Source organism: Neltuma alba, unplaced genomic scaffold (assembly GCF_004799145.2).
Source record: "Neltuma alba isolate B1F8T4 unplaced genomic scaffold, ASM479914v2 tig00012090_pilon, whole genome shotgun sequence".
Taxonomy (NCBI): domain Eukaryota; kingdom Viridiplantae; phylum Streptophyta; class Magnoliopsida; order Fabales; family Fabaceae; genus Neltuma; species Neltuma alba.
The window spans coordinates 59,395-70,202 of record NW_021636648.1 but is presented as its reverse complement, the minus strand read 5'-3'; the positions used below and the strand labels follow the sequence as shown (position 1 = coordinate 70,202).

General features: G+C 38.6%; 2 protein-coding genes across 2 annotated transcripts; one reads left to right on the top strand and one right to left on the bottom strand.

The window, feature by feature from the left end:
* Positions 1–973: 973 nt before the first annotated feature.
* On the bottom strand, positions 974–2,767 carry LOC114722364 (uncharacterized). Its single transcript, XM_028908379.1, has one exon. The coding sequence runs from the start codon at positions 2,765–2,767 to the stop codon at positions 974–976; it is 1,794 nt and encodes a 597-aa protein (XP_028764212.1).
* Positions 2,768–5,706: 2,939 nt separating this feature from the next.
* On the top strand, positions 5,707–7,123 carry LOC114722344 (lysine-rich arabinogalactan protein 18). The gene is made up of 2 exons (XM_028908356.1): positions 5,707–6,339; positions 6,836–7,123. Exons 1-2 carry the CDS (start codon positions 5,713–5,715, stop codon positions 6,917–6,919), a joined length of 711 nt encoding a protein of 236 aa, XP_028764189.1. The 5' UTR covers positions 5,707–5,712; the 3' UTR covers positions 6,920–7,123.
* The last annotated feature ends 3,685 nt before the right edge of the window (positions 7,124–10,808 follow it).

The window sequence follows — 10,808 nt, the reverse complement described above, 5'->3', positions numbered from 1 at the left end:
TAATTATAAAAAAATGACACATGTTTCCTAAAACATCATAATCATCTTTCTTAATACCCCATCTCCCTTTTCTACTTGATTATGGTTGAGGGAGTATCTATAGAGGTAATTTAGAGAAAATTGATAAATATGAGAAATGAATCTTATATTTAAGATCAAAACTAATTCAAAAATTAGGTCATATATTAAGGATTGGAGGAGTATTGTAATTTCTGGCTCAAGATAGTAAATTTGTCTTTATTTTTTCTAACTAGAAATGGGTTCCCTTCCATAATCTTATTCTTATATACATAAACACAAAATAAAATGACATTATTCATCCTACAAAGCTAACAATAGTAAATTCTCATGACTTTTTCCATACTTTTATCATGATGAAATGTTCTTCTGCAATGTTCAGTTAAACATCTAAAGCAAACAAACTACTCCTCCGGTCTTTAATGTAGGACCCAATTGTTGAATTGGTTTTGGTCATAAATATAAGACCCATTTCTCATATTTATCAATTTTCTCTAAATTATCCTTATAGAGACTCCCTCAACCATAATCAAGTAGTAGAAGAAGAGGAGGTATTAAGAAAAATGATTATGGTATTTTAGGAAAAACATGTAACATTTCTTATAATTAACTAACTTACCTAACATCATTAATTTAATCAAATTAGTTAAATGGGTTTTATATTAAGGATCGGAGGAGTACATTACAACAAAACTCCACTAGGCATTGTCCTTTTCGGAACTCGTTATTGTCTTTTTTCGCTTGAGTTTTTGACATACGACTGCATGTCATAGTTCAGACGAATTGGGAAAAATATTGTTTCAAGGTTAAAAAATCTTAAGCGGATCAAAATGAGGTTAAATTTTAGAGTCTAAACCTAATTTCAGATTTCAGAAATTAAAAATGATACTCGTATTAACCGATAAATTATGAGAAATTAAAAAACAGGCACATCTGCTAAGTAACGTCCTAGAAATCACCTTCCATCATTTTTTCCCTCGCTCTGTTCCCCGATGTCAATTTGATTTTGGCCTTCGTGTTCTTTCCGCCCTTCGCACTCGACATACATCTCTGACTTGGCCGATTCACAGAGCCCCAAGGCATTCATGTGCTTGTTCACCATACGTGCCGCATAGCACGGAATTCTTAATCCCTGTTTGTGTCGTGACTCGAAGCGGCTGTTGATGAACATTAAGCAATCCATCAAGCTCTCCTTAGTAATCCCTTTCATGTCATAAGCTTGTGATCTTCTCCACAAACTCTTACTGTGAGGAAACGCTTCACTTGATAAGCACAGAGCTCGAGTTGTATCGCTTATGGCGGCATCCGCATCTCTTAACAACAAATGACACTGAGCTCTATTGCTATGAAGCACGATTCTCTTTCTCCACATTTTCAGTGGGCACAAATCCAAAGCTTCAGAGTATTTCATCATAGCTCCTTTTATGTCCCCCGACCAAAATACACTGTTTCCTTCTTTCTTCAACGCTCCCACTAATACCTCTTTTTCTCTGATTTCTTCCTCGCTCATCATCATACTTTCTCTCTTCACTCTCTCTACCTTTAGATCCCATAATTCTTTTAACGCTCTCTCAGCGATTTCGCTCTTCAAACTCATTTTACAATACTTGATTTTGTGGTAATCTTGTAAGAGAGTCTGCGTGATTGCTTGTCCTCCTTTTATCTTTCCGTCAATGCTCCTGAGTTCAGATAAATCAACAAGGACTGGAGCTGCGGTGTCTATTACTTTGTATCTCGTAAGAGGGTCTTTAAGCAGCTGCAGAAGACTTTCAATAGCCGAGTATTGCCGATCATCTGAGGATCTCGAGACCTTGCAAAGGCTGTCTACTACTTCTTGAGACTCCGCTATGCTTTCTCTTCCTACTTTAGTGTGACACAGTGTTCGCACAAGTCCTATTCCAGCAGGTGATCCCGGGTTTCCCATTCCACCCCACATTCCACATAAACCATCCAAGAATTGCTTCTTGCAGATTAATCTGAGAGATCTTTCTTTGCTTGCAAAGCAATCTAAGAGACACAGAGACCAGCACTGAAGCTGTCTTGCCCAATCCTCTGCTTTTCGGTTCTCTAATTCCAGGTGTCCATGCCCCCTTGTTAGCAAATTCCTATGATACTTCAATCTCCGTGTTTCGTTCAAGCTAAGAAATTTATCGTACACCTCTTTCAAACACGTAGAAGCTATATTGATGGCTGCCTCTACGATTTCTCCTTCGTGTTCAGCAACGGCTTCAAAGGTTGCTTCATGTTTGGCCAAATGACCCAGTGCTCGAAGTGCGACTCTCTGTTCAACCCAACTGATCTTGCCTTCGAGGAGGTCCATCAATGGCCGGACAACGTGGGACTTGACGGCTTTATGAGCAAAGTTGGCTTTATTCATGGTATAGGAACCAATGATATGTGCTGCATAATAAGGGAAGTACACGTTCTGATGTCTCAGCAGCCAATCTTTGTCGCTGATGCCTTTCTCGATTAGTTTGGCCATGCATCTAAAGATGCCGAGGGAAGGAAATTCTGGGTCATTTGGTTGAGTCAGGGCGATTTTCCAAAGCCCACTTAAAGCCAAGACATGTTCTTGGTCGTCTTCAAGAGGCATTTGCTTGAAGAGGCGATACATTCTAGCTGCTCTGAGAGAAGAATCTGTATCGGACATGATGCAGAAGAAACAACAGCCATTCATGCATGTTTGCTTAGCGGGTAGAAGTTTGTGATTAGTCTTCAAGGCTGGATTTTTTGGGATCTGAAACTCCATGGCTGGTTGAAATAAGCTCATCAAATGAGACGGAAACTTATGGGGTTAAAGGGAGAGATGAACTACAAGTTGAACAGAAGATGTCGTGTATAAATAACCGAATAGACGCACACACCGTGCAATTCTGTTCTATACATGGGAGGCGTGATTGCCTCGGGCAATAGATTTATACTCGAAGAAAAAGTAAATAGGATTTATATATTCAAGACTCACTGAACTCGTTTCGATAAACCAAAAGGAAGTAAAAGAAAGAATGCTACGAGGTGAAGCCGTGCATTAAAATTACAGAGACCGATCGCTGATATCTATGAAAGAAACGTGCTTAAAAAACTAGACCAAGCGAACCCCATATATTTAATCGAACTTCCTGTCCTCGCAAATGATTGCTATGCTAGCTTCTGCAGTAGCAATGGTTGAAGCAACCTTTTTTGACTTAGAAGTTAGAATGGATGGTCGAATCTGCTCCTATTATGGACAGTTATCTCGAAGTGAGTTCACAGACAATAAAAAAAACAAAGATTTTTTATTTTAAAGAGAAAAAGAAAAGGGAAGATATTGACGCAAACTAGTTAATCATGATGTTCTTCTCCAAGATCTCTTAGGATTTAAGTATCTGAGTCAGTCTGGTCCCCTCAATAAATAGCCAATCAAATGGCTTCCAATTCAAACTCCTCAGGTGAGTGTATGATGGAGTTATTCAGTTTCCAACTCAAAAAGTGACCAATCCAGAAATATAATACACGAACAAGTACAAGCGGGGTGGTCTCAAGAAAATTCCGCTTCCTCCAGCATGATCATATGAAGTGCCTAGGTTAGTGTCTTGTGGTTTCCATCTGAAATTATTATTTCTATAAAGATTATTGAGCAAAGCCCAAACAATTAGTAGACAGAGGTCACCCCAGTATAAAGCAAGCAAGAACAAAATAGACAAGAAAGCATAAGCAGAGAAGCCCAGACTGAGGGGTGTTTGAGAGCCTAGAAAAATACTTTTAAAAAGTACTTTTTCATAAAATGAGGTAAACTCCTCTGCATATTTACTTCGCATAACATAAAAATATTTTTAAAATTATGGTTTGATTTCCACCCAAATATTTCCTGAAGCTTAATTACAAACCCAACGTTCAAGACAAACTAAACTCACTCATACAAGCCCAAACCAAAGTCAGCATGAACCAGAGTCAGCATTGCTTGCAGAATAGAATCCACACCAAACATCCCTCATGCACCAGCATAATAGTTGCCCTGCAGAATCAGAGAGGAAGTTCCGTCTATCTAAAGTTGTTTTTTTTGGGCACAAGGTTTCGATTATGTTCCTTAATTAATTTGAACTCTGTGTTACCAAAAAAAAAATTTGAACTCTGTGTGAAAAGAAGCCCAATCGCCCGGTGCTGATTTGATGCGGAATTGCATGGCGCCGGCGTTTCTTCTGTGGCTCACAATACTGGCCGCGCCCATTGGGCTCCAACAGTTTTTAATGAGATTGTTTGAAATTTGGGCCTGTAACTGTCCGAAAGCAAAATATGCATGAAGACCATTATTTCTGGGCAGTTAAAACATTTGAAGCCCATTACTCATTAAATTGGAAATGGGTCATTGGACAGACCCAAGACTTCACCTGTCTGAGAGTTGACGCCCGTCGTGTTCTGGTGCCGTCATGGGTGGGGTCTTAAGTTAGAGGTCAAAAGTGAAATATGTGCCGGGGGGGGGGGGGGGAAGATGAAAATTGGAAATAAATGAAGTATGAATACTAAAAATACCAAGTAAGAACAGTCATCGCTCATATCCATCAAAGATTTGCCGTGTTTTGTAACCAAAAGAGGATAAGAAGATGCTTAGAATTCTTCAAATAAAAAAATGTTGCATATCATATTTCATCTGACAAAAAGCATATCAGGCTTCAACTCGCACCGAAAGCAAGCGATAATACAGTCCAATCAATATGAATCTTATGACAATGAGGAAAAGGCAATAATTTGTATTTTGCAAATGAAAATAAACGTATTCGTATGCGTTGCTCGCTATGACTAATGCGAAATGCAGATCCAGCCGCGTTGAACAGTCCATATCTGACAGCTTCTCATGAATACACACAAAGGTATGCTTGGCCGTTATAATATTCTTTGACGCCACTGCCCTCACCGTTCTTCATTCGTGATATACTCACCGCTCACTATTTTGTTTGGTAGTATTGTTATAATCAGTTTGGTAGCAGCATCTTAGGCCCTTAACTTTATTACAAAATAATCTTCGCATGATTAGCTTGGTTCCGGGAGGAGGGACTTGAATTTGGCAGGTGAGCCAATCAATAAAATTGGGGACTGCCTTAGGAGTTGGATAGTTGGTTGCATTGACGCGAATGAGGAAATGGAATGCGCATACAAATACTGTTGTGTTGCTTTGATTTACCCCGCTGGTACTTTACCAACTCTTACACGGTAATATTTGGCGCAATTATTGCCGAAGATCCTTGCGTGGCATACAGGTATTGGTCCCCACACAGGGCGTGGCCCACCTCCTGTATATCCAGCTGTGTCACCAGCTACCGTTAATTCGCTCGCACTTCACCAAATCAGCACCAGCAGAGAAATGGTCACATCTCAGTAATTAATAAATGCCTACGCTCTCTAATCATTTCTTCCATTTCACATGCCCCTCATTCGCCAGGTGGGCCCATTACAGTCTGTGTGGCCACATTAGTCTTTGTTTTATTTCCAGAGCGCGTGTTACCCCCGACTCAGCGAAGCTTCTGCCTTCTGGGTTCTCATATACTTTGATCCAACGGCTAGTGGTGACCCATCTGACGGTGGGGCCCCTTTGTTTTGTCGGTCCAGATGAATCTCCACTCGTCCGTTAGTTCTGACAACGTCCTCATCGTACATCGGTCTATATAAACGACTAGCCATGCCTGCAACTCCCCAACTCTTCTCTCTCCCTCTCACAGCAAAATGGATCGGAGAAGCGTGCTCTCTCTCGCAGTGATCTGCATTGTCATTGCAGGCGTCGGCGGTCAATCTCCGGCGGCTTCTCCGTCCAAGTCACCAGCCACTCCGGCTGCGTCACCGGCGCAGGCACCTTCCAAACCTAAATCACCAGCTCCGGCTGCCTCTCCTAAATCGTCGCCTCCTGCTGCATCTCCCAAGGCGGCAACACCAGCATCATCTCCCAAACCTGCGTCGCCGGCTTCATCTCCAGCATCTTCTCCGTCAAAGGCTGCGGCGGCACCAGCTCCAGCTAGCAAACCTCCAGCAGCGACTCCAAAGAGCTCCCCCCCGGCACCAGTTCCGGTTTCTTCTCCCCCTGCTCCTGTTCCAGTTAGCTCACCGCCAGCCAAATCTCCTCCAGCACCTGCACCGACTACTCCTCCGGCGAGTTCTCCTCCAGCACCAGTTGAGGCACCGACAGCTGAGGTCCCCGCTCCGGCACCGAGCAAGTCCAAGAAGAAGAAGAAGGGAAAGAAGCACCATGCGCCAGCACCATCACCGTCATTGCTAGGACCACCCGCACCACCCGTTGGAGCTCCGGGACCCAGTGAAGATGCAGTCTCTCCCGGCCCAGCATCTGAGAACGATGAGGTACATACTTTGAGTTCATCCCTTTACTCTCTTTTTACGACTAACATGCTGAATGGTGTGACGCGCCTTAGATCTGAAACTAGGAGATCCGAACCGTAGCTAGTTAGTTTCACACCCCATTCTTATCTTAGGCTTTCCCCTTTTTAGGGGGATTGACTCCACCGTTTCACCGTAGCTAAGCACTTGCTTTAATGATTTTTTACTGCCGGAAGTCTCAAGTCAACTTAGAAAAATGGAAATTGGGACGAGATCCCGTGAAGTAATATACTAATCTTTCTGTATTTCCCGTTACTCCCCGAACTTCAGATGATCCATTCTGAATTTCTGATGGAAATTTGGTAGGCAAACCCATTCTCATGAAATTACAGTGGAAATCACACTCTAATTTTCACCGAAAGACACAAATTTTAGTCGAAGGATTTTACTTTTGGGTTTCAGTATAGATAACTCATATTTGGATCGGAAATTCTGACGTTCTTGTACTTGTGTGGCGCAGAGTGGAGCAGCAAGCATCATGTGCATGGAGAAGTTGTTGGGATGCTTAGCATTGGGCTGGGCTACCCTTGTTTTGATCCTCTAGAGGCTTCGCTCGATCGCTGTCTCAATATTCTTGTATCTTTGGTTTTTTTTTTTAGTTATCATTTGAAGCCCCATTTGGGCTTACATTTAATTTATTGACTTTTGTTACCTTGAAACGCTTATTATTCTGTTGCAAATGATGTCGTCTATATTGTTATTATTTTTCCAGTTAATTCAAATGCTGCTGTTCATCGGTGATTTATTATTTATTTTTTTTAATAATTTCATCACTCTGAGCGGCTTTACACAGCCGCTCTGGTTGCTTATTGTTACGTCATAATGTTGGTTTATCCATCCATATATATATATATATAAGTTAATCTTGGAATTTTTCCTCCAAGTTGGCCTCACCTGTCGGTGGGTTTGTGCTTGACAACTGCAACTAAAGGGAAGATGATTTGAAATGAAATGAAGATTGGCTCAATCTTCTCATCTCATCACAATAAATCAATAATGGTTTTATGATTAAGACATCATACCTAGAATCACCAAGAAAGAACTATCCTAACTACTACTACTTTCATTTCTTAATATAACATCTTGTTTGATTTTTATTTTGGTTCTAAATATGATCCCAATCTATTTTGTCTCTCGTATTTTTTTTTTAAAGTAATCCTTTTAATAATGGTAATTCGAGCTAATACTATATTTGATTAGTAAGGATATTTTAAGAAATACACCACCTATTTATTATAAATAACTAACTTACATTCTTTCTTTAATCTTTTCAAATTAGTTAACTAATTTTTATAATTAGAATTGGAGGTAGTATCATTCTGGATCACAATAAATTTAATCAGTTCGTTTTTCAGCCAGCACAGCTGATTACTTTTTGTCTGGCGCCTGCATAAAATGAAGTAGTCGATTGGCAGTAGAGGTAGATAAATGTAAACAGCTTCAAATAATATTCCTGTACATCCATTCGCATCTCATGCTTGTCCAACTAAGCGTGAGGCGCCAGCGCATATATTCATAAATTTGGAGTAATGATCATGTTTCTCATTGAAATGTTAGGGACCAAACATGTCCCTGTACCTCATAGTCACATCTCACAACAGTGCCACCCCATTCATGGTCACTTGGGGGCAATTTTGATATTAAAGCCTTTTTGAAGGTAGCTAAATTGCCCATGGCCGTTCGGTGAGTGATTCAGGGAACTAGATATCTTTTATGTAATGTTGTTGGGTGGTGTTCCATTTTGTTGAAAACAAATTTTTTCAAAGGAAAATCAATGCTTAATTGTCTCTCCCTTGGGGCAAAAAAGAAGAATTCATCCACATTATCTCAGTCTAAATTTGACTAAGCATGGTCAAACTTAATAAGGCTCGCAGCATAATTTTAATCATCACTTAGATAATATTAATTTCCTCCCAACTGATTTTGATTTTGATTATGACAGTTTCTCTTACAAATTTTATTAATTCATCTCATTAAAAATATAATACCCCTAATAGACAGACGTGGTTTCCATCTCAGTTTTTTCTTTTGAAATCCATAGTTGGTTGATAAACAAAACTACCTCCGGTATTTAACATAGAAGCTAGATAACTTATTTTTCCCAAAATATCATTATTAATCATGTGTATTGGAACTATCACTTGATGAAACTCCTTAACATGTATAATTATCATAAGAATTAATTATGAGTAAAATTAATAAATATTATAGGTAAAACAAATTGAAATTTTATATTTAGAATCAAATAAATTTTTAACAAACTCTTATATTAATAAGAGGAGGAAGTGATAGTTTGGATGGAGGCTGTATCAATATAATTACAGGTTGAGTTTCAAAAAGCCACATGCCCAGGTATTCCAATGATGCTACAGTGATCAGATGAACTTTATGTTGCTTTACCAGCACTGTAAGTCTGCATCATTGGGATTTCTCCTTTCTATTTTTGGGCTTTGATTGCCAAAAATTTGATGGAATAAGGGAATGCCCCTTTCAGTGAAAAACAAGACTCCACCACTACTTATTACTCTATAAGCACAAATCCATATTTCCAAGCAAGCAATGCCCTTTGGCTGAAATAAAGCAGGCAATGCCCAAATAGCACTCAACGATTCTAAACATTTTAGGATGTCCTGCTCCGCTGCTACTGTCCCACTCTTCTTTTGTTTTTCACTTTTCCTTAAAAGCCAGCATCTTGATTATAATTATCAGATGTTCAGGCTATTAAAAAAAGCGAATCGTCGTTCAGCTCTGCAGCAGTTACTACTCAGTTTCAGAAGGTTGCAGAAAGCATTCCAATGATCTAAGATTAAGACATTTTTTGGTGCAAGAAAATTCCCCACATAAATTGTTGGTGATGGATAAATTGGAGTAAATTATTAAATTTTAATGTTTGGATGGAGACGAACACATTACTACCCCCTAACTGATTAATTCACTGATTTTTGGATTTTCCCATTTATTTAATGACGAAATTTCAGCGCACTTGTTAGTGTCAAATTTTTTTAATGCCAAAATGCAGTGATTTTTCTATAACCTAGTATTGCATTTGCATCATGATTGATCTTTTAAGGGGAAAAAAAATCTCAACATGGCATGCATTTCTGGAAATCGATAATCACTAAAGTTTATATATCATGAACAAATGCGATAATCTCATTATCGAGGGAATGGAATTATACGTGGTCAGATCAGTTGGTAGAGAAGTTGAGATTTTAATTTCCATTTTTTTTTTCAAATGATTTCTTAACAATCAATGGCAGGAAGTAGTGGGTATGCATTAAAGGGAATGCAGTCCATGTCCTGATGAAAAGTCTGTGAAGGGAAAGTAAAATATTAGAATATAAACATTTAAGAAATGACCAACCACCCAATAAATTAGTAAATGAAAGGAACCCGTGGAGGGAGGGAATGTGCTGGGGAAGCCACCGTTATAGCTTTTTCAAAAACAGGCGGATTCGGCGCTTTGCAGCAAGGTACAGCAGATTCCTTGCACCTGCTTTCTAATTTAGAGATCCACACCCAAGTTGGAAATTCAAATTACAAGTTGACAAGGTCGATCTTAAATTCTAGCAGGAAGTGGAATAATTAATGTGATCCTTTTAGAATATGAGCGATTTTCTTTGGTATATATATAAAGTTCAATTATTTATTTCTAATTTTGTTCAGCAGGCTTGACAATCAGAAAATAATTTTAAAGGGTAAGGTGCTCCCAGGAACCTAATTTTGGAAATATAATTGCGCCTTCTTGAAATATCCCCAACAAATTTGAGCTCTAGCTGGAGTAATGTACAGCTTCTTGTTTTATACCTCCATTCCTTATTATAACAGTTCGTTTGATTTTTAATTTGATCCTAAATATAAAACCTCAATCCATTTTGTTTTTATGTTTATTTATTTTTTTAAGTAGTTTTTATAATAGTTAAACATGTTAAATATTTCATCAAATGGTAATTTTAACTAATATACATGATTAGCAAGGATATTCTAGGAAAGATAATACCTATTTATAACAAATAACTAATTTAATTAATTTTCTTATTCTCCCTAAATTAATCAATTAAGTCTTATATTAAAGACCAGAGGTAGTATAATGAAACGTCAACGAGCAGTTTCCTTGTTCAAGAACTGGAATAAGTGACTGGGTTTCACAAGAAAATGTTCCCAATTCAACACCTTCTTGGTCAGCAGATGTTCTTCTTATGACCTGTTGAGAATAACTAGCTTTTCAATCATAATTTACGAAATACGAGGTAAATATGTAAAAGTTTTATCTCGGTTTATATAAAATATGCTTATAAGTGATTTCAATCGTGATGACAAACAAAACCTTACTATTCCTTGTTATCGTACAGAAAAGGATTATCCGACATTTCTGATTCGACAACTGGAATAAGTGACTGGGTTTTATAAGAAAAACCGCTATTTGGCCGAGT

Bases quoted from the DNA above. Each gene is read 5' to 3' on its own strand.
- LOC114722364 (XM_028908379.1), bottom strand. From the start codon at position 2,767: ATGGAGTTTCAGATCCCAAAAAATCCAGCCTTGAAGACTAATCACAAA.
- LOC114722344 (XM_028908356.1), top strand. From the start codon at position 5,713: ATGGATCGGAGAAGCGTGCTCTCTCTCGCAGTGATCTGCATTGTCATT. The intron at 6,340-6,835 runs GTACATACTTTG...TGTGTGGCGCAG, and splicing joins CAGCATCTGAGAACGATGAG to AGTGGAGCAGCAAGCATCAT.